Here is a 24,163-nt window from a genome sequence, read left to right as displayed (position 1 = left end):
AGTCACGGTCAATATTGGAGGGGAGGCATAAGAAAATCATTACTTGTTGCAGGGTATTGAGTGGCTTTGTTTGTTGTTATGGTGTAGCAGCCAAAGCCTTGTTAGTGAGATCCTGTTTAACCCTTTCCATAAACATGCTTTCTCTCTTGAATGTCCTATTTGCTATTTAAAGAGAGTGCACAAAATTCAGTTGGAAACAAGCCACAGGCTGCACCCAGCTGAATTTAGTTGCTATTGCTGAACTAGGTGATGACCTTAAAATTACTAGTGGTACACACCTGGATAAAGAAGGTATCTAAGTTAAATGGTCTTTTTGCAGCCTGCTTAGCAGAACATGGATTGGCTGTAGTAGACATATCACCTGGAGTCTGGGTTAAAGCCCACAGTTAAGACTGTACAAATCAGAGCATTTAAAAAACAAATTACAGGTTGTATTAAAAAAAGGGCATTTGAGTTCTCTGTCCTGTGGGAGGCAGCTGGCAAGAGAGAAGCCAGTGCTGTGCTTCTGTTACAGTATGTAGCATGATCATAAAGGGTCCAATGGTGTAACCTGCTGGAGATAAGGTGAATGGGATTGGGTTGTGGATGCTTTTGTTAACCATAGAAACAAATAACCTATTGTTAGTCAGCACTTTCAGATCCACTGATATTTAGTGGATTTTGGAGCTGGATTTAAATAGCAGCTGTTTATGTGGTGGTAATTACCCTGTCCAAGCCTGGTTGTGGTGCGCTGGTGTAGCTCGGAGCTGGTGGGGAGTGGTAGTAGCAGTAAGCACAGCCAGCACAGCTGGTTTTTCCAGCTATGCTGCAAGATGTTCTGATAGGTGTGTGGCTGATGCTGCATCTGGGTGAGGACATCAGTTTTCCTGTGTGAAGACAAGAAGAAAAATTAGTCATTTATTCTGATTTTTTGATACTTCTGTGCTGAAGGGGCAGCTCTTTGCTCTTTTTCTGTGGTTATGGGGTGCTGTTGTCTGCTCTCTGGCCCTCTGTGTGCTTAGTACTTTTCCCCTGATCTACTTTGCTTGATTTCAGTATGTATAATGCAACAATTTTTTGAGTATTTTGCTTTCATGGAAGGGGCAGCTGTAGATGTACAGCTCTAGGTGTGATGTTGGGGAGTGAAGTACTGGAGAACACATACAGCCACTGGAAAGCTGGGGGCTGTGGAATGATGGGACAAGTAGGGAGCATATTGCTCCAAGTAAGATAGGTGGAACGAAGTCCTGTAGAGAACAATATGGAAGACTACAAAGTGTTTGTAGAGAAAATTGAGGATTGGAAGGTACCCATACAAATTTGGGAAGTGTTTAGCCCCATAGTATCATATACTACGGTAGTTGTGCACCCCAGAGCCAAGCCTGGACTGACTTTAGATTAGTGAGAAATTTCAAGTTGGATTGTACTTTACTGTAGAGATGGATTCCTGAATCTGACTGCCTAATTTTGTTCTTTGTTTCTGTTTATATACAGACATGAAAGTTGTGCCTAGGTAGGGGTCTTTTAATGAGCAATACTTCAGATGGATGGTAGTTATAACTCCTCACCCTGAAACAAGGAGAAAGAAAAGCTTCAGTTCTTGGCTTCTGTAGTTCCTTTCCTGAACAATAAGTACACTGAGAACTGGAGTTCCTCCCCCTGTAGGTAACCTCGACAGAAATCCTACCCGGGAACTTATTCGGAGCTGGGTATCTGCTGGAATTATTTTGTAAATGCATACAGTATAGGGACTTAGATTGGATTTCTACTCCTCTTCCACTGCCAATCCTAATCTCTTTCCCTTCACTCTGATAGCTGGTTTAACTCAGCAGAAGATGAGAGGAAGACATAAATGCCCAAGAACTGATTTCTCCCCATCTCTGCTTTGAGGAACGCCTTTTCCATGTCATAGATTCTTAGTGACTGTCATCTTTCCAGAGAGCTCAAAGTATTTGATAAGCAGCTATTCAAGTGTCCTAATGTTTCATGATCTCTTGATCTGATGTCTAGATAATTGGATTTAACAAATAGATTAGGACTTCTTTGGTTACCCGGTCACGCTGCCCAAGTCTTAAGTTATACTGCGACTTAATTTGTTTCTTTAAATTAATCAGCTGTGCCATTTGGATGACCTTAAAGAGTGTATCACTGGGCTTCGAATGCAGCGCTTATGCATGGCAACTGGGGATGTTATGTCACAGTCAAGCCCAGAATAATTGTGAGCATTCCTTCTAAAACTGGAAACTAGTAAAAAGCCCAGTGGGGGATGTCTTCAATACCAGGCACAGGGTAACACTGCGATCCAGTGGAAAAGGTCTAGTGATTAAACTGAAAGTATTGATTAGGGGAGCATTTGACCTCTCTTCAGACTCTACCACTGATTTACCCCAAAATTCCATTTCTTTCTGTCCAATTTTTCACCTATGAAGGCCTGAAATGCTTTTCTCTGTTACAAGAACTGTTATTTTGAAACCAGTAATAAATGTATTCTGGTAAATATGGTGACAAGTGTTCTAGAAAAGCCAGAAAGAAAGGCAAATACTGGGAAAGTGGGGGGAGAGACAAAGCTGGTAACTTCTCCGCTTCTGGTGGGTGAGGGTGAAATTGGTGACTGCCAAAAATATGAGCTCAGACAAGTAGCTTGTTCTGCTCTGAGCCCACATCTGTACACACCTCCTCATCTCTACAGATGGCCAGGAGGCTGAAGAGAGAACACAGTTGTCTAAATTTGTGTAAGAGAAAAGAATCATGACTCCCACCTATGAGGTGAACAAGAACCTCCTGTAACTGGGGTATTTTTGGCAATTTAGAGAATTTGACTGAATTTTCGGTCTTAGCAAATGATGTGAGACTTGGCACTCTAGTTGTGAAATAAATACATATCTATATTTTTAATGTTACTTTGTATTAGAAGATGGTTGGCTGGAACTGCACTCTTTATTCCTTCAAAGCTGGCCTGCTAAGGAATGAATTTGATGTAGAAGTCTCCTTTGCATGCTTATGCTTTACCAACTTACACGATACTTTTCCACTTCAGATTTCATACTATTCCACGGTTTAGAAAAAACAGCTGTCACTGTCTCAGTAGTGATGGTACTGTTGGAATCAGTTGTGATAAAAGGCATAAAAATAAAATCACAATATTTGTGTCTTTGTGTCTTTTCTACTAACATTCCGTGTGGGAATAAGATTGTCTTTTGCAGGTTGATTATTTCCAGGCAGTCTGCTTTATCTTTCAGTCTTTTTCCTCTTTGTTAGCTCATGAGATAAAGGATATTGTCTAAAGCAGGTAGCTGGGAGTCAGCATTATATAAGTAGTGAACTCTTGACCAGCAATCTTTTTTTGTGGATGTGACCTCATGTAATAAACCATAATAAGAGCAGTTTACAAAGTACATATTTGACAGATCTCTGATTAACCCCTGTTCTTTGCACACTGGGGTTGAATACTGAATGTTCCTGAGTTGGTACTGTGTATATTTGCTTCCCTCTAGACCGAACACTGAAGAACCCGAAACTGGAGACTTCCTGACCCTTTTAAAAACAAACGAGCAGTGTTGTTTAACTTCTTGCTATGGGTCAGGAGCCTGAGCTTCATGCCAAGTTTCAGTGTGAAACGAAGTATGACTGCAGAGCTAAGGAAAAGCTCTTGGAAAGAGCGCTTATATGGGACTACAGATAAAGCTGCAACTGTTGAGGCACCGTGACTTATAAAAGCAGATTCTGAAAAGGGAAATGGGATGTGGCTGCTCCAAACATTCTTCAGTAAGTTCCCATTCTTAGTTGAAGAACTTACCAGTGCATAGGTGCAATGTTTTGTGTTCTTTAATGGAACACAATCCTTAATGGATTCTGTGTTAGTATTAAAATAATCGCATTACAGATGGATCTGCTTTTTCTGTGTAGTTGGGTGGTAGCATGCTTCTGGTTTGGCTCCTGTTGAGATGCTTCCAAGTGTGCTTTTAGTAATGCAACATGAGCACAGTGTCACTGTCATAACAGCATTCCACCCTCAGTGAGAACTTGCAGCAGCACCATACAAAGATGCAGTTGGCCTCTCCTTTACAGGAGAGGTCATCCTTCCAGCACCATGTCTACAAAACTTCTGATGGCTGTGTCAAGTTCCATGACATTTTGGAGGGGAAAAGTGTGCTGAAAGAATATTATGGCTAAAGAGGATTCAGAAGAGTTTGCAGAAAACAGGCAAATACAGAGCTGAGCTAAGCTGACTGGGATCAATTAATTGCCCAGTGAGGTAGAGGGACTCCAGCTGAAACTGTCAAATGTTCCTTCAGCATTTGGAGTATCTATTTACTGATGCTTCTGCAGTTACTGCAGGGTTTGAATATCATTGTACTGGTGCTTCTGCAGTTGCTGTAGAAAGTGTTGGCTCAGGCTATCTCCTTGCAATTCTCCTTCAGAGGAAGAACTGCTCAAGGAGAGCTTGTCTGGGTATGAGACTCAGTGGCATGTTTGTTTTCTTTCATAGTGTGATCTGTAATCTTGAATATAAATCCCTTGGCTAGCTTCTTTTGCTAGTAAATGTCTAATCTTTATGTGCTCCTTGCAGTATTGGAGTTCTCTTGTGCCAGAAGAACAGAGACTTGCTTTCTGTGTGCACTGGGCACTACTGATTTGCAGTAGTCAGCTGGTTTTCTTGCCAGTTTTAGCAGGTGCACCTTGTCTCAATGAGTTCTCTTTACCCTCATCACACAGTACAGTAGCAAGTCTCATGCTCAATATACAAAAGATTGACTTCTGGCTGAGAGTGCAAGGATTTGCTGTACTTCCCCTCACTTGCCTTTGCCTTGCTCCATTTCCATTATCTGTGCTCCTCTTGTGTTGCAGTTGGACTAGATGATCATTGTAGGTCCCTTCAGCTGAAAGTACTCTATTCTAACAAGGCCTGGAATATCTCCTGTTTGCTGTACAGGAGACAAAACTGCTTGCCTGGACATCCAAATACCCAGGATGCATGAAGCCCAAGGGAAGCAGTATGTGTTTGCTAAGAGAAGATTGGGTTAGAAGTAGGAAAAAGTAGCATCAAAAGAGGTAAAAAGTGGCCTTTTGGCAGAGTTGGGCTTGTTGGAGGGATCATCCTATTGAAGTACAGAGTCTGTAGTCTCCTTGATGTCAGATCAAAGTAGCCATCCTGAATGAACTCACAGAAATGATAAACTGCAATTAGATGGCTGAAGCTTAGTGTGAGGCAGATTGAAGAGATACTGTTTGAGGTGCGTGACTGGGGTACAGGCAGGGGAAGTGATGACACATATGTACTCCTGCTCATCCAGGAGTTACCAGTTCATTTTCTGATTTGTAAGAGATGCTGTCCATCCTCTTGGATTGTTTTAGGGTGGTTTAGATAGCTGCCTAGCATCTAGTGTGAAGACTGGGGTTTATGGGTTGACTTTTGTTCAAGAGAGAGAAGAATGAAAACCCCTATCCTCCATAGCTTGCTCCTGTGCTGTGTAGAGCAAGTGGCAAAGAAACACCAAGTGGCAAAGACAACTACCTTTGGTTTCTAATTCAAACCCAAAAAATATGCTACAATTTAGTGTCCAGAGTGAGCTGCTTGATGGTAAGGAGTAGGCTGCTTTATAGAGTGGGGCTGCAAAGCTTCCCCTTATCTTGCAGAATGGTTCAGGTCCTTTGCTGGTGTCCTGAAATGCTCTTATTTTCCTGGCTTCAATTCTTTGAGAGAACAGACTCTGTGTGTGTCCTGCTGCCTAGCAAAAGAGGGACTCCATTGTCCTCTTTGGAAAAAGACACATAAGGATCCTGAGTCCATGTCAGTTTGACTGACAAAAGAGTTGAGTGCTCAGAAAAATTTGATGCCTGAAAATAGGACACATTCTGAATTAGATTCCTGAGTCTCATCACACCATATTCAGATACTGAATTGCTAATTTGAATCTCATGAATCTACAGGTAATTGTTGTTAAGCATTTGCTATGACAGTTTGCCAGGCTGACCTGTGGAGGAGTACTGTTGTCCTGTGAGGGAGAGACTGAATAGCAGAAGCAGGCAGCAGTGCAGTGCCTGTTCAAATTAAATAATCCTAAGGGTGGAAAGCTAGAAAGGAGGGAAGAGGGCATGCTTCACGCTTAGTGTGTACAGTAAATGAAAAATGAACTACTTTTCCAAGTCCTACCACTCCTTGACTATGGCACTGGGCAAGTCTCTTAAGTTATTGGGCAACAGGGTCTCTTCTAAATGCAGACAGCATAACGTTTACTGCTATTACAGCAATTGGAGAATTAATGTTTATGAAGTGTTGTGGAATTCTTCTGCATGTAGCTATGGTCTTATATCTTTTTGCTAATAAAAGCACTTTGAAGCTTGATACTGCAATCAAAATGGAAGAGACTGAGTAATGTATTTAGTCTCTGCTGTTTAGTCCAGCCTGAAGATTGCTATCTCCCGCAGGTCAGCAATGGAACCCTGGGTAGTACTGTCTGCTTATTGGTATACAGTGAAGTAGTTTCCCAGATTTCTCTGCTCTGTAACCTCTGAGCTGGTTCATTCAAGTTGTTGTTCGTGGTATTGCAAAAACCTGTGATCTCTTGAGTAGCTGCAGAGACAACGCTAGTGAACTTGGAGGGACTGCCAGTTGCTTCCACAGAACAGCCTGGTGACACCTGCATGTATTGGTGAGTAGCTGGTTGCAGGATTGAAGAGTGGGATCAGAGAGTCTAGAAATATATTCTCCCCATGGTAAATGGAAAAAAATTACCACAACCACTTTGAATTAATACAGTTATGTAAGTGGTGGTATTAAGCAAACTATACTTATTCTCCAGTGGAGATAACCGATTCCTCTATTAGCTTTTAATTTTCATGGCGGTATTCCAAGGGGAAAAAAACACTACTTAAGTTTTGTTCTTAGCCCAGAGATAAATGGAATGTCTCTGTCACTTGTCTGAAACCATGTGTTGAAAGGCATGATATTTTTTCCTAACAGTTTTGCAGAGTAATAGGGCAGAATATGATTTGGATTGCAGAAGACACATGCTGGGTCAGTTTAGAGTCTGCCAAGTTCTAATTTGCAATTTCTAGAAAATTTAGAACAGAAACATCTGAGTGCCTGCAGAAATCATCATTCTAAATTTAACTTCTGGATTTTGTCTTGGTAAAGCATGAAACTCTCTGGTAGGATTTGCCCACTGAATTTTAGGGACAGTTTTTTTTGTGTTGAGGGTTCTGCACTGGTGGCTCTGAAGTTCTTTCCCTAGTCCTTCAAAGTGTGAGTTCTAAATGCTTTAGAGCAAGATGCTAAGTGAGAAGTGTTAGCCAGGTTTAATTACTTCCTTTTTGTTCCTCTCAAACCAAGCAAAAAGCCTTTGGAAGAATGTTCTTTCACCTTGGTGGTGTTTTCTTTAATGTATTTCTGCAGTTAATTAATGATGAACTAACTTGTCAAGTTAGTTCTGACTGGCCTCTGAACACTGTGGTGCAGCAAGCGTAGGAGCTGGCAAATATCACTGACAAGCCCGAAACAGAGACTTTTGTCTCACAGCAGAGGAGCCATGCAGAGAGAATAGAAGAACTTGTAAAACAGCAGAAGCAAGTGCTTTCAGTGCACAAAGCAACACATCTTGGTACTTATTTTAAGATATTTTTTCTCATTAACACAGAAGTTTCATGGTTTAGAGTTGAATTTTGTTTGAATTGTGGAATAAACCTGATTGACAGCATTATAATCTGACAGTCTTTTACCACTAAAAGTATACGCTTTGAAAAACACGCAGGTTTTTTGTGCTACAAGACCAGAGGTCAATGTTCTCATTCTCTTTGCTGTGGCAGCCTATAATAATGATGTGACATGGACCCATATTTACATACGTGGCCTAAGTAGGCAATAAAAATGTCAAGACTCTAATCTAGTTTCCTCATAAGTTCTCACTGAGGGATGAAAGGTTTTACGTCCTATTGCCCAGTTTAGGAGAACACCATCCGTTCATATAGCAGTTGGCTTTAATTCAGGTTTTGATCCTGCCCTCTGCCTCTTGCACTGTGCACTCTCCTATCCTGACAGGTTTTAGTTTTCCAAATGCACCTTCTTTTGATGGGATTTATTTTATTTTTCCATGATGCTTTTAGGAACAGCAGGTTTCCTGTTATCAGGGGAACTGAAGTGGCTAGACACAAAATGCAGTTAATGGCCCAAAATAAACTAACTTAGATTGTTTTTCTCTAGTCTTTCCCCTGATAGTAATTTCAAGTGTTACTTTTAGCAACTGTAGTGTATGAAGGGAGCTTTGGGGAGAAGGAATTTTGTTGTTGTAAATCAATCTCCCTGCAAAGCTCAGAGCACTTTGAATGCTGCTATTGATTGCACAGTCTGTTTGTTTCCCTCAGACTACACCGGGTATGCACCCTCTTTTACACTGGAGTTGAGCAGTTTGCTGTGTGCTTGTGGCAAGCATGTGGCCTCCAAGACACTGATGTTCATTACAGCCTTGTATTTTGCTGTTCAGAGATGTGTTGCTTAATGCTGACAGGGAGAACAAGGTACAATGTTCATTACCTGATCTAAAGAAAACGGTGTTGAGTGGCAAAAACTGAAGAGCCTTCTATTAAGAGATGAAGAAGCATCTTTCACACTGCTTTGAGTGAAGTGGCACACTAGAGATGACATTGTTATCTGTGAAGAGAAATGAAACTTAATTCAGAGCCCTGTATGAAATGTGAAGAAAAGAGTCATGTCTGTTCTTAAAAATGACCCCCAGGTGAGATTGGCGGATTTGTGCTGTTGGCTTCTTGTTTCCACCAGGTTTTATTTGGAATTCAAAAGATAAAAAACCCAATTGAATGTAACTTCTCAAGTTCAAGATCAATTACTTAAACAGTTGTGTTCTCTAAAGACATTGGAGAATACAGTGCTACAGGCACCTCAACATAATTTTGCTAATCTTTTTCTATTTCAATATCATATTAAAAATAAGCAAACAAAAAAGGTTGTGGAGTTCATTACTTGTCTCAGGAAGTTCCTAAGGATGAGACACAGATATAACCTACACTGAGGAATTAACTTTGCAGCTGAGCTTGTGGTCTTCGAACAGCACTGCCACCTTCAAACACCACCATGATGGCCCCTGCTAGAGTTAGCTTTATTTTATACTTGTATACAGCTCCGCTGTGCTAACTGGGGAGAAGAATAATAGATGAGTTCTGCATCTGAAGTTGGCAGATCTGACAGCACATGTTTGCAGCATAGATCTGCTGAGGCAAGAAGATGCTGGATTAAGCCAATTCAAAATATTTCAAGAGTCTTCTGGTATTCCAGGAAAATGGGATTTTTAAAGTATTAGGTTTTGTAGATCTCTCAATGTGTTTGTGGCTCTTATTCTTCCTCTTGGCCAAGCCAGGGCTTCCTACTACAAAATCTTGTTCAAGACATGAATAGCGGACTTAAATCACTGATGCCAGACTAAGACACTGGTGTGGTGGTGTGTCTTACTTTCCTAAGGATATTGTTGCTAGCTTTCATGCCTAGATAAACTAATTCAAATCTTTTGGTAGGGTTATCGTGCATGTCAAGTAAATAATTGTGTTCTGAGGCTGAAAATTGATGGCAGCCAGGGTACTGTTCCCTGGAGAGATATTCCCTTTGCTTTCTGTTGTACGGGTTCTTGAACTATATTTGAAATCAAACTTGGTAGCTCCTGCCTGGCAGATAGGATTTCTGTCATTCTTCCCACTCGAAATGTTTCCATTACTAACACCGATTCATTGCCGTTCAATACTGGGTTTATGGAACATGTGCTTTTTAAAAACAATTCTACTAAAAATCCTCCTTTCCCCTCTCTTTTGTATGAATGACTTACAAAGTCAGTTCCAAGTCAGTTCATTCATTAAGCTGCAGGTTTGGTTTCACTGTAGCTGAGGGCCGTGGTGAGGCCCTGCAGGTGAGAATGAGGACCCGAGTGGTGCAGCAGCCAAGATGCTGCTCCTCTGGGCTGCTGAGACTGTACAGGTCAGATCTGCAGCATTGCGAAGGAAGGGTGTTTTAAGGGAGGAAGGTTTGGTTTCTGAAACAGCCCAAGACCATAATTACAGATTTAGTTTCAGAGGCTTCTGTGGCATTACATGTTGTCACATTGGGCTTCAGGCTTCCCTGGAAATAATAATCTGGGACACAGGAGAATGAGAGAAACAAACAGAAAATAAGAGGGTTGGACGGATGAGAGGAAAAAACCTTAAAGAAGCTTAAAGTAACCCAGGACCTTTGACAAGATGTTCTTTGACAAAAAAAGCCAATTAAGCAGTAAAAATTAAAGTGGATTTGTTCAGTAGTCAAAGTGGAACTAAAACATGGTGTAAGTCTGGTGATGGAGGAGGTGTACTGGCTGAGAGCACACGAGCTCTTTGCACAGTGCTTGCAGAGCGTAGTGCTCTTCTCTTCCAAATCCTTTGAAATTATCTCCCTTTAATTAAAAAAAAACCAAAAAGGCACTGAAGCAGCAAGAGTGGCAGAGGAGAAAATGCATTTAAGTGCAGAGTTATGAATGTTTAAACTGGCAGTGGAAGGCAGATGTGCACAGTAGCCGGTGTGGATTTGCAATATTGAAAATGCCAGCTTCTTTACATATTGACATGGGAAGAAACTCGAGGGGAGAAAATGTTGCTTAAATTTCAGCATTAAGGCTTGCTGAAGCTTTAGTCAGAAGGACAGCATTTGTTCTTAAAAGCTTCTTAATACTTTGAAATGGAAACTTGATGTAAACAATAGAAAAACATGAATCTCAATTATTCATACTGTGTTACTTATAAGAAAAAATTACTAATTTTGTTTTATTTACAACGCAAGTTTAGGATCCACATTGCTTTCCTCTTTCATCTTACTAATTACCAAGATACGATTTAGCTTGGGATGCAGAACAGGGGACAACTAGTTTTGCTGTTGCCTCATGGAATTAATGAAAAGTGCAAACTGCCAATACCAGTTTTACTTTAGGTCAGTTTGTTCTCCAGTCTCTCTCTCATTTATTACCACCATAGTGAGGGAATGCCATGATTTTTAGCCTTTTCCATGTGTGTGCCTTTGGCCTCTCACAGTTCTGTAGAAGATGGATTCTTCTTGATGGAAGAGTGACATCTTGCTGGCCTTTTCCACATCCTGGTTGTGTGTGTCAAAGGTAGGTAGCTGGTAGGCTGCAGCTCAGGTCAACCTACAGTCTACGGGATATGAATCATAGCAGGGAAGAAACTGGGGCACTGCAGCTATTTCAGTTAAGCAGACGGGTGCTGTGGAAGGAATGTATCCCTGTTCTTAATCCCTTAAACATTGTGGCTGTTTCCCACTATGGTTCTGGAGCAAAGAAAGCCTTGCAGATAAGGAAGTGGACACAAATGACATGGAAAGTATCTAGCAGCTTGAAGGTTTATAAAGCTGTACTGTTGGGATGTGAGTGCAGGACAGGGCTTGTGTGGTGAGAAGCCCAGCATGGCACTGAACTGCTTTGTGTGGTTCTTTTGGAGAACGTGATGTGAGTCACAGATCCAGAATTTTGCTTAAACCAGGTCTGTCTCTGAACGAATGACATTGCAGATGGTGTCATTTCAGTGTAATGTTATGCTTTTTATTAATTTAATTAGTTCTTCAACTGTAGATGAATGTAGTCTGTTAGGAACTTCAGATGATCTTGAGTGTGGATGTCAGATTACAGCTGCTTCACAAATGGGTGTGTGCTGTGAAGTAGCAGCAGGTTTGCACTGTCCAGTTTAGCCAGAAGAGCAGGAATGCCTATGTTAGGATGACAGAAGTCAGTTTAACATTTCACAGAGAATCCACTGGTGGTTTCCGCCTTGTCCCAGATGAATACTTTGCTATTAATTATTTATGTATTATCTAATCTGTGATTATTTTTTTTTAAGACACCTGCCAAGTGCTCCCTTTAACAACTTAGTTTCTGTAGTGCTCGCTTTTACAGGCAATTCAGTTTTGGCTGTTTCTGACTGGTTGAGCAGGAAACTATTAATGTTCATGTGTCAATTTATAATTTAAAACCAGCCACTTTTTAAACCTTTTTTTTTTTCTTTACACTTGTTCTGTCTCTGCTCAGTCTTGCATCCTGACCCATTCCAAGGTTTCATTAGAGACTCTCAGCACTAGCTGGGACTGGTCGTCTGGGCATTGTACAGTTGTTGGGGGACATGAGGCTACATAAAAGTCTGGAGGGAGATAGATATAAGAAATACCTTGAGGACTGTAACTGGTGTGCTGCTCCGAAGAGCACTTGGTGAGTTTGAGCACGTATCTTCCTGTCCTCACTACTGAAGAGTAGCTTGAATCATAAAGGAGAAGGATTTATATTCCTTCCAAAACTATCTTTTTGTTACACGTTATAATTTGCTATCTGTGGTTATTTCTACTAATGCATATTTCTTTCTGAGATTGGATGTGGTTCTATATAAGATACAGCATTTTCTTCTTCAAGTGATTGTATATATGCTCACGCTGTGCCTCCGTGTTCCATTTTTAACCTTCCTGTTAGGCTAGTGATGATTTCCCCTTAGACCATCTTTTCTTCACCCTCTTTCCAGGAGCTAAAAATATGAGCTATGCTGTGCACATCCCTATTTCCTGTTACCTTCATGCGTTAATCTAGATTAACTGATTGTTTGGCTTTATTTCTTCAACTTCTTTAACTACTTCTCCAGTGTGATTTATTTTGGTTGCTTTTTCATTCCTTGCTCTACAATCTGGAGGAGAATCCATGTGTTCTTTACAAGTACTTCCTGGCATCTTTGAACCCAGAGTCCCCAGGTTCTCTCTCCATGCGTGTCCTTGGTACAGCTGAAATCTCTCCAGGAGCTGTTTCTGTAGCTTCTTCCATGCTGACAACTGGGCAGCTGATTCCCTTGTGCTGTGAGCACTGACAGGGCTGTGGACCAAAAGATGACTTTGATTTCTCTGTCCATTATTCCAGATCTGTTTATCAAGTATGTGCCTGCCCTGTCTTTGGTTCTTGTTCAAGCTGCATGTTGGGGCTGCTTGACAGAGGCTGCTCCTAAGAGATTCCTGAGCACAGGAGCCTTTCTGGAAACATTGTGAGAGCTGAACAGGCAGGAGTAAAGCTACATGCAAGTATCTGTTGTATGAAGTGCAGGGATTTGCCAGAGGAAGTACCTTCCCAGCTTTTAACTGTAGTGTTGCTTTGTAATTATTAATTTGGCTGGAAAATTCCAGGCTTCTCAATGCGAACCCAGATGCAATTTTGCCAGGAATTGCATTACCTGGAAAATAATAAAACTCCTATGAATGTACAGTCTCCCGGTGAAACTGAATGCTGAGCGTATTGTTGGAAGCAGGCTGAGTCTCATTAAATATGCATCCCAGTGTTACAATTGCACTTCTTTACAGAATACTTACACGGTGGTGATGAGTGCCAAGGATTTCTCTTCTTATGGTGGAGAAGAATGAAGAAACCAGCTCTGTGCAGTGTACAGGGAGTCTGGATTTTAAATAATACCTGCACAAGTGGAGGGTCAGTCATACTCTGCGGATTTCTCTGCCCTGTGCTTCTCACTGAATCCTCATGAATTGGATTTCTTATCTGCTCCTCTCAGTTTGTTGATACTTTTAACATGAGGGAAAACTATTTTGATATTTCTCTGTCAGTTATTTTGACATTAATCAACACTGCAGATCTTGTTTTGTTTGGTGTCTGGGTACATCATAAAAAGAGTTGCTGAAAGAGTTCAATTACAATATCAGCATCTCTGCCAAATGTATTGAGCTGTTCTGAAAAGCGGCTTGTCTTTTCTGACCCAGATACACAGTTTCCAACTGTGGGAGATGCTGCCAGAAAGACTCTTGGCAGAAGGCCAGCAATAAAATTATCCTGCAGAAAAAACACAACATATTTTCAGCAGCACTTTGGACGGTGTGACGAGAAATTACCTGAATGCAAAGCAGAAGTTAAAATAAGCTTCCAGTTTAAAGTTGCAAACTTCTTAGTCTGCCTCGGTAAAGGTAAGAAAAAGGGATGCAAATTCCAGTTCTGTTACTGTGTCTGATACACCTCTGGCTGTGTTAAATACAGGTTTGTTATTAGCAACCTTAGTTGTCCTTGTTGCTCTGTTAAGATACACTTTGAGTGATCTTAGGGTGGTGTACACTGTAAACTGTAGTTCTCATGGGCAGATACTGGTATCAGGGTAGATTAGGAGGGTGGAGAGTGTTTTTAATGCTTCAGCCTGAATATCATTGGCATGTGCCTTCTTGATGTAGCATTTAAAACCCATTTTCATGGTGTTCTACGTGGCCTGGCCAGGTGCCTAAAGAGCAGCTCACTGAAGCGAGGGTTTGGAGGACTGGAGTCCAGTGACCCTGGTTTCTTCCTTGTCATTCCATGCAACATAGCATTGTGCTGTGAGGGGATATGAGGGTGCCAAAGTTTGTCTCTCCTTTCTAGAAGCTTATAGCTCCCTAGTTCTGATGTTACATTCTAGTCCCCATGGAGTGCAAGTACCTGTTTCTCCTGCTTTTTCACTTTTCACAAGCGCTTGAAGGTACTGAAGCATATTCATTGCTTCTGGCTGTTTAAATGTCTGTCTCTTGGGAACACACTCGCCAGATGCAGGAATATATCCTGCTATAAAGGCCTCATCTGAAATTCTTTTCATTGTTTGTCTTGTGCCAAAGCATAAACTTACGTGAAGGATGGGATGTTTAATGGAAACGCTGTTAGACTGTCATGTTGTTTTAGTAACATTCTGAATGTGTCAAATCCCAGTGACTTTAAACCCCATTGCAGGCTCTACTCAGCTCTTCTGTGACCTGGCTTGGGCAGCAAGTATTTACTCTTGTTTTACACTTTAGGGCCACAGCATGCAGGGGCAAAGTGACTTTCTCAAGGTCACCAAGGTTGTGGTAGCACTAGGAGCTTTTCCTTTCTTGCGAGTGTGGGTGGCAGCCCCGGGGTGAGGCAACCATGTGTTGTAATACTGTGCCTTTTAGTCCAGGCATCAGCTGTTACCTCCCTGAGGATGGAGGGACAAATACCCTGCTATAGCTTGGTAGTAAAATGATACTGTTGGATTTATGGAATTGCTGCTCACTTCACATAATGCTTTCTGATGTGTTTGGTGCTGAGCTATGTTCTGCTGCCTTAGTCCATATGGTTGAGCAGATTTGATTTTAGTTTTCCCTAATTTAATGCTGCATGCTGTCAAGTGTACTTTGTTCTGTATATTGTGTCTACACTTTTGCAGTAAACTCCCTCCTGTTTAGTGCTTTTGTTGAAAAATTTCGCTCAAAGTCTGAACTATATTTGGGTTTCACTCCTGTGCACATTTGTGTGAGATATTCTTAGGATGTTAATGACTTGAAAGGCATCATATATAAGCTTCAACTCAACTTTCAGGATTTTTTCTTTCTAGCTGTCTGAGCTTTATAATAAAGATCCCTTCATAATTCAGCTGGGTATGTACTGTCTCGCCATTCGCTGGTGAGAAACAGGCCAGGTAGAATCAAACTCATGAATGCCTTCAGTAACTCTTCCTTGCCACTGAAAGTTGAGCCCGTCTTGAAAACAAGATGGTTACTACCCACTTAAGGCAGAGCGTTGAAAGGTGTTGGCGGTTTTGCTTCATCTGTCCAGTAGATTAAGCCCTGTCATAGCTATGAAACATGTGTTTTCAGTCTGTTTCAGGCTTTCAAAGAGCACTCAGCAATGAGAACTGCACCCTGAGGTGCGTCTGTTTCCAGAGCCTGTGGGGTAGTTTGCAGACGTGCCCTGAGACAGTCTGCTCAGCAACTGACTGCAGCACCAGAAAGTGCTCAGCCAGTGATCTTTGTCCATCTGCTTTCAATACACTGTACGTGCTGATAAGCAACAGCTTGCAGTAGTCTTCGGATGGAGGCCAGGCTGGAGTGTTGCTCAGAGTCTAGAGACATTGTACTGGGCATATGCTGAAGTCAGCAACACATTTCAGTGCCCTTCTCTCTGCCTGGAATTGCCAAGTTACAGTTACCAGAGAAGATAGCAAACTGAAATGTGAAATGTAGGAGTCTTGGGGAAGAAGAGTATGTGAAGAGAGCTGAAATTTAGTTTGAAGAGAGAACTAATTTGAAATAGATGATCTAGAAACATGTCTCATAAAAGTCTCTCTAGCTTGCCATCTGCTGACTCAAAAGCATATTATTATTATTATTATAGAAAAGCAAACCAAAAAGACCTCATAAAGAGTCTGGTTGCTTCTGGAAATGGTGAAAGGCTATTGAATGTGGAAGAGATTATGACTAGCTCATAGAATAAATAGTGCCAAAGCAGTAATCTTTGCTTATTTTTCCTCCCAGCTGCCTCTGCTTGCCTTTCAAGATCTCTTAAGAGAAGAATCTGGTCCTGTGAGAGACCGTCCCCTTCTTGATGTCTTTTGGGAAGCAATTTGGTAGAGTGTTAATATGCTTTGGTAGGGTATAGCCTTTGTGATCAGAAGTGAGGTCCTTCAGGGTTTTCATTAGCTTGCTTTTCCCAAGTATTTTTAGTATGACTGCATTTAACTCCCTTGGGACTTCTTCCTTGGCAGTCTTCAGCTGCTGGAGCAGACAGGGTCCTGCACAATGTTCTTGTCTGGCTGCTTTATGTTTTACTCAATTCTACATCCTAAATGTGGTGTGAGATACAAACAACTATTAGGCACTTGCTGCCAAAGCTTTTGGTCTTGTAAACCCAATTCATTTCTTAACTAGGAAAATAGTGGAGCAGGATTTGTTGTTCCCTTTCCCTCGGCATGTTCAAATCTCTATGGGATGCACCGTTTTAATTATTCCCTGTCACACCCCTGAGGTTTAAGCATCTACTCAGCTTTCAAGTCAGCTTGCCTATCCCTCTGCTGTTACCAAACATGCTTTTAATCTCTAACAATGTCAGGATTCTCTGACAGACAATAAGCAACATATTGCTAGAGAAGAATCGACATACAGGAGAAAAGGAAAACATTTGAGTGTGTCAGTCTGCAGCAATTTACTGACTGGGTTTCCAATTGCTTCAAAACGTTGCTAAAAAGCTGATGCAACAATATGTGCACTGAAAAGAAAACAGGAATTTTCTGCAAGGACTAGATTGTCTTGCTATGCAATGAGCTTATGCTTTCCTCTCTGTCACATTACCTGCTGTTATCCTGCTCTTCTCTTGTCTTACAGAGCATTTATTTGCAGTTCCTTATGCTGCCAGTGCTGGTGTTTGTTTCCTAGTTTAGTACAAGAGGGCTGCTCCTGTGTGCTGTGAAAAGCACTGCAAGGGCAGGAAAGGCGGTGTGGATGATTTCAGCTGAGCATTCTCACAAGTCATATCTTCAGTTTGCTATAATGCGCTTGTCTCTCTAAATAACCACTTACAGCTCTTGCCACCCGAAGTCTTAGTTTTTCTAATATCAGCATCTGACACGTTCAGGATCAAGGGCTGCACTGGAGACTTGAACAGATAATTTCTTTTAGATAATGAAATACAGTGTGTTTGATTTTTATGTGCATGCAACATAAAAATAGAGACTTCTTGAGCTGGTTTCACATGGAGCATATTTGAGATGTTGGATATCCTGTCTTCCTCATATCAGAAGCTTGGATTGCCAGGTGGCTGACAAACCACACTGAGATAAGCTCTAACTGGCATGGGAAAACCGTTACATACGTGTGGGCACATCACAAAAAGTTGCTTTCCACAGTGACATCTGCTTGTTCAGGAATAAATGGATCAGTGGCTGCCTCCCCATCTTGAAGCTGCTTGCTTTAATGAGCGTTTGACTCCAAATGCTGCAATGCACACTTACTGGAATTAACATGCCATTTCTTCTGGTTTCAAGTTGTTTCTCTCTTTTTACAGGTGAATTGCAGACAGTGACTCCCAGAGCATCTTGGCTGTATGAACTCTTGAGCTGTCAAGGGACTGAGAGGCTTATGAAGAGGTTCTGTCAGGCAAAACAGTGCTTAGCCAAGACACCAAGGAGGAGGGAAAAGGAGAAAGGGAGGGAGAGAGAGCTGAAACACTAACAAACCATGGTAGGTATCTGTCATCTTTCACAGAATATTAAGAATATTCTCTGCTGAGAGTCTTGCATGGGGCATGATGAAACCAGAGTAAGGGGATTTTCTGACCTTGCACTAAACTGGGAATGGAAGTGCATGCTTTGAGCAAAGCAAATGAGGTTTGATACACTCTCGGCCTCTTAAAACCAGAGAGTTGTCTTGTGAGCCTGCATTACATGAATTATTAAATATGAATGAAGGGGTGCTCATAAGGTTTTCTAATAAAACTGGCATTAGCAAGCTGCAGTGAACAGCATGAGTGACCTTGAACTTGCAGATTGCATAACCAAATCCTGATATTCACCTCTTCCTCACAAAAGCAAGTGTTGATTACTCATATTTGTGTGATTGAATTTGGTTCTATGCAGACTTTGTGAATAGTGTAGCTGAAATGTGTGTAGTTGAATACACTTGGTGTATATTATTTAAGTGAAGAGTCATTTCTTATCTGCCTGGGATTGGTTGTGCATTGGGAATGCCTGAGATGTTGAATTCATAAAGCTGTGCAAGTATGAAGTATTGGGATGGTAAGATTCTGAAGATGTGTTCACAAAAGTCAATAAACCCACCCAGTTCCTGAATAATACCTGTGGAGAGCAGTTTAAGCATATTTATGTATCTTTATGTCCTCTAAGATTATTACTGAGAGAATGGAAATGAGAAGAAATGCAATTTTAAATGCAGTTCTCTAACATTTGTGTAGCTGAGGACTGCTGATAGGCTGCGTTTATCTAAGACAAAACTTTTACCTGTTACAAGCACAAAGGGTGGAAGAACTCTTGTCAGAGCAGGGTTGTCAATATACTGTATTTCAAATAGTGTCCCATTTTTGCTGTTCTATTTGGCCTAAATTGTAATGAAGAATTGATCTTTTCAGTCTCCCTTTATGAGAAAACAAATGTCTTCTAATGTAGGAATTACTAATTTATTCCTGTTTTACTGGCTTTCCTAATTGGTATTTTATGAGATAAGAGATGGTGGGGGTGAGTTAATGAATCCAGTTTGTCAGTTTTCACTGCTGAACTGCAGCTTCTTTCTGTATCCATGTTGCAGATAAGCCACAAGAGGGACCTCCTGGAAGCATTTTCCAGCCTATGAAAGTTCTGGGGATAAAACCAGACCCCAGCTGATGAGGTTCTTTTACTACCCAAATTGTCCATTTGGGTAGAAGGCCGAAAGTTAGGAAGGGACTGATGTCATGCTGCCCTTCAATGGAAGGGACACAGTGAATGCAGTAAGCCAGGAAATCCTGACCAGTTCTTTAACAAGGATTCAACCCAGAGGCCTTTGACATCCTTGAAAGGCTCTTTTTGTTGCTAAGAGTGCATACTGTTACAAACCCATGAAGCAGAGGTAGAAATGAAACCTGATCAAGGGTATTTGTGTAGGAGGAAGAGAGGTTTTTGATTCATGATTCCAGGATCTGGGAAGCTTTCCGCAGTAGTCTGTCTGTCTATGAAGAACAAGAGTTAGAGCAGCTTTTGCCAGCGGTCTGTGCTGTGATCACAGCTGGTCGGGGTCACTGTTTAGATCAAAATAGTCTCATCTGGATAGTGTGTAGCAAAGCATAAGCCTCCCAGCACAAGCTAACCAACCACTTAAGTTTACTTTCCTCATCAATATCACTCAGGACTCCAAGTTTCACTGCAGATTATTTTAATTGACACTCTGATCTCTTCCTAATATTTTTATTAAATTTTTTTGTAAGACATTATTTCAGTCTTTCCTTACAAGTTTCTCTCTATCCTCATCTTCATTCATGCCTCTGTAAATCCCTGTGCAGTTTGCCTAGCTGCTCTCAGCAATATGTACTGCCTATGACTTCATCTGCAGCAGGAACAAAACCATAAGGGAATGGTTATTTGATTGCCTTGTTCTAAGACGTGCTGCCATTGTCTCTGGCATAAAGAGGAGAGAGGTGACTGCACTCAGCACTTGGAGAATATGCAAAATTGTATTTGGGGAGTATCAATGCCTTTTACACAATGGGAATCTTGGCCATGTGCTCCCTGCCTGCCCTTTCCATGTGCTTTACCCAGTCAGCACTCACCTAAATTCTAAATGTTTGAATTTCCCTACTTGAAAGAAGTTACCTTTTGGGATAAGGAATGTGGCTCTTCTCTTTGCTCTGAGCCATCCAGCTGCTGAAGGTTGACACAAGCCAACAAAGATTGCTGAAGTTCAGGAACACCTTAATTCCTGCAAGGATTCCAGGGTAGGGAATGCTCTTTCTGACAGTACTGTAGCTCACAGCTTATATCTCCATGTGATGTTGTTCCTTTGGGCAAGCTCAGGGTCTAAGTGATTTCTACTGGCTTTGAAAGCTTAATCTAAATAAAGAAGCTATTCAAAGGAGGAGGGAAGTCAGACACTTAATGATATTGGGAATGAAACTCAGGGTTTTTTGTTCCCTGCTTTTGCACTCTTTAATTAACCAGCCAGACCATGCCCTCTTCTCAAAGAGAAGCTGGGCAGGGAGAAGTGAGAAAAACAGTGAAAATGAGAAAAGGATTGGGGGGAGTCATGAGAGGACAAGCAGCAGAAAGCCCACCTCCTGCCATTGCAAACAGTAGTGCATTCTACAGGTCTTAACCCTGTTTTGTATCCGCCTCTAGATATGTGTGGGTGTAGAGTTCTGTCTAGTCCCACGCCTAAGTTCTCCCTCTTTCTGATCTGTGACTGGCACACGCAGTGTCACAGCCTCCACTGATGATGGAGGTACCAAACAGAAGATGAAATTCAGGTTGCTTCATTTCTAGATGTCTGTAGCAGTTACTGTACTGTGGTTCAGACTTGTATGGTCACGTGGGGGGGTGGGGAAACATCCCTCTAATGCACAATTTATCTCATCCTAACATAAACTCTGCTCCAGATGTGCCTGGTAGACATAAACATGAACTGTACTCCACATGTGCCTGTTCCTTAGTAGCCAATAAAAGGGTTCTAGAAGAGCTGAATTTAGGCATCTACTGTCAGGTGCCATACAACCCACCCAAGGTCTTGGATATTTTACCAGCTTAGTGCTGATCTTTGCACTGGTGTTCGCTTGCTTTCCTTCTTACTCTTTTTAAAATGTATTTAAATAAATGTAAGAAGTCATTCCTGCATGATTATAAGCAATGATCGTCATAAAACACAGTCCTACATCTGTCAGGGAGGATTCCCATTCAGGCAATGTCCTTCTATTGATAATCCAATAACTTTGTTCTTTTCCCCCCCCTGTTTCCCACTTCATAACAGAGATCTATCCGATCTTTTGCTAATGATGACCGCCATGTAATGGTGAAACATTCAACCATTTATCCATCTCCAGAGGAACTTGAAGCTGTCCAGAACATGGTATCAACAGTAGAGTGTGCCCTTAAACATGTCTCTGACTGGATGGATGAAAAGAACAAGTCTACAAAATGTGAGGGTGATGTGGAAGCAAAGGAGGAAGCTGCAGAAAGCAATGCCAAGTGAGTGAGTTGAGCCTCATAATGTGTTACTGTGCTGCTCTGAATGGGTTCCTTTCCCTCTAAATAAGAGTCACAGTGTTACTTGATTCTGTTGCATATGAATGTTCATAGAAGGAAGTGGATATATTTTTGAGATGGAAGCACATAGGGTGAGTGCAGGGCATAGTAATAAGGCCATTGTGGGCAGCAGTTGCTCTCTATTTCACTGCTTATTTTACTGTGATGTTGTGAAGTTGCATTTAGTAGACAAACCTTTCTGCAATTGTAAGCAAATCCATGTCCCTGTAACACCAGTGCAAATCCACACCCATGTAGCTTAGGGGCTCTTTCAGTTTAATACACAAAAAAAAAGATTTTTATAAACTACTGTTTATCCAACAAACTAACTGTTCTAGGGATCCATTTTTGTCATGGTTTAACCCAGTTAAACTCAGCACCACACGGCCACTCGCTCCCTCCCTTTGGTGGGATGGGGGAGAGAATCAGAAGGGAAAGAGTGAGAAAACGTGTTCACTGCGGTAAAGAAATTGAATAGATAAAAGCAAATGTTGTGTGTGCAAGCAAAGCACAATAAGGAATTCTTCAGCAAAATAAGGAATTCTTCACTTCCCATGGTTGAGCAGCCATCTCCAGGACAGCAGGGCTCCATCACACGTAACAGTTACTTGGGAAGATAAACACCATCACTCCGAATGTCCTACCTTCCTTCTTTTTCTCCTAGCTTTATACACTGAGCATGATGTCCTATGATGTCCCTTGGGTCAGTTGGGGTTTGTCTACCTTCCCAACTCCTTGTGCACCCCCAGCCTGCTCACTGGCATCGTAGCTTGAGAAGCAGAAAAGGCTTTGAGGCTGTGTAAGCACTGCTCAGCAGTTCCCAAAACATCCATGGGTTATCAACTGTTTTCAGTACAAATCCAAACTATTGCCCCATACATGTTACTGTGAAGAAATGTAACTGTCCCAGCCAAATCCAGTGCAATTATGTAGTTATCAACTGAGTGAAACATCTGTTTGCTCTGTGTCCCAGTCTTCTCCCTGACATGGTACCAAGTTTTGTTCTAGCATAACTCCAGAAGTGGGGGAAGAAGCAGGAACAACTGGCTCTGTTTAACGTTTATTAGTGTAGAACTTCTTAAGTTGGGCACTTCTGGCTCTTCAGTTCTTTCTGGATGTGTTTCACGTGCTCTCCAGCTCAGGTAAGTATCTGTCCAGGTTACAGATCAGGAAGTGAAGCACCAGGACACCAACAGCTACTTTGTTGGAACTTGAAAAAACGCTTTCCAGTTCTCTTCCTGTAGTACAATATTTCTCCACTGAGCTCCTTGGGACTTCCTGTGGTTCCATCTGCAGCATAACCTGCTCTAGAGATGTAGTCAATGGGCTCTTTGAGTTTCCTTCCCAGCGACGCATGGACTATTAAGAAAGTCTGCTGCTACATGGGCTTTGCCCAGTAAGTTCTGATTTAAAATGACAAAGTGTAATTTTTCATATATGGTCTGTTTTCTGACACATTTTATGGCAGTGAAAGGTTGTGAGGCCTTTTCTAATTGTTGGTGTGCTGCTATATAATCTGAAGTTGTTTACATTTTGGGATGGTGCAATGTGGTTCTTAGTTATTTCCAAGTTTCTTGTAAATGTTGATGGTACTGTTCAAGAAGTAAGGTATGAAGCCCTGCTGTACCTCACTAGCTGGATGTACTTCAGTTTAGGAACAAGTGATGTGCTGTATTAGCTGAGGGAACCTGTGTGGCAGAAAGCATTCACAGCTTAATCTGGTTTCCCAACGAGGTGGTGGATTCTACTGAACATTCCTCGCTTATTAGTAGTGTTTTTCCACAGGTTTCTTTCTTAATATTTAATCTTGTCTTTGATTAACTCTAGGATGAGGTTTTGGGCTTGCGAGCTATTGAAAGAAACTGCTGGCCTTGCATGAAGTTTAAATGCAGCAGTGTGAAGAGCATTGTATGATAGCCTTGGAAAAGTAAATACACAAATGGTCCCTCTTTTTGATGCCTGTGGCTGTCTGTGTTCCCTAATGAATATTTAACAGACACAAGCCTGATCACTGGCTTTTTTTGTGTAAGACCAAGCTGTGATATATCACTGATTTTTTTGGTTTGAAATGCATTCAAATAGAAATAGCAAACCACTTCAAATTATGAATATTTTAACATAAATTAACGTATTAATTAGTTTAAGACAGCGTGATTGTATTGGCACCAGAGGATAATTGTAGTGGGTTGATAGGCTGCTTCTCCAAGGAAGGACAATTAAATTCTGTCATCTTCTCAAGGCAGGTGTTTAAGCTCAGTGTTCTGCTGAAGCACTGTCTCTCTTGATACACAGTGTGCTTTGTGCTTTGTGGTGACTTCCTGGTGTCGTATTTCGATGTCTTCTGATGTGGGTACAGAATGGCGTAGAATGGATTCTTTAAAAGAATAATCTGTATTTTTAAATCCAAGCCTGCAGAAATGCTTTTGTGACAACTGGACAGCATTTGCTTTCACACCTGTGTGCAGGGGTTTTCATGCTTGTGCTGTTACAAATTTAGAGTACGGTTCTTGAACATCTATGTATTATTTATGCATATAGAGTATATATAAATGTCTATTTATGCATTTCTTTAGGACAAATTATTTTACCAGTCACTTTACAAGTTACTTCTAAGTGAAGCTTAGGATGTACG

The 24,163-nt window shown here is 41.4% G+C and overlaps 1 protein-coding gene across 4 annotated transcripts in view; it reads left to right on the top strand.

The window, feature by feature from the left end:
- The window catches only part of STRBP (spermatid perinuclear RNA binding protein), a 52,529-nt gene that overhangs the window by 5,784 nt on the left and 22,582 nt on the right, over positions 1-24,163 (top strand). For all 4 annotated transcript variants that reach the window (XM_080630534.1, XM_080630533.1, XM_080630532.1 and 1 more), the window contains exons 2-3: positions 17,814-17,989; positions 21,257-21,474. In XM_080630534.1, the coding sequence (XP_080486660.1) occupies positions 17,987-17,989; positions 21,257-21,474 (221 nt within the window). In that variant the 5' untranslated portion in view covers positions 17,814-17,986. The remainder of the gene's footprint in view (positions 1-17,813; positions 17,990-21,256; positions 21,475-24,163) is intronic.

This window comes from Psittacula echo (genome assembly GCF_963264785.1).
Source record: "Psittacula echo genome assembly, chromosome: 16".
Taxonomy (NCBI): Eukaryota; Metazoa; Chordata; class Aves; order Psittaciformes; family Psittacidae; genus Psittacula; species Psittacula echo.
The sequence above is the reverse complement of the archived record's forward strand: the minus strand, read 5'-3'. Positions and strand labels throughout refer to the sequence as shown.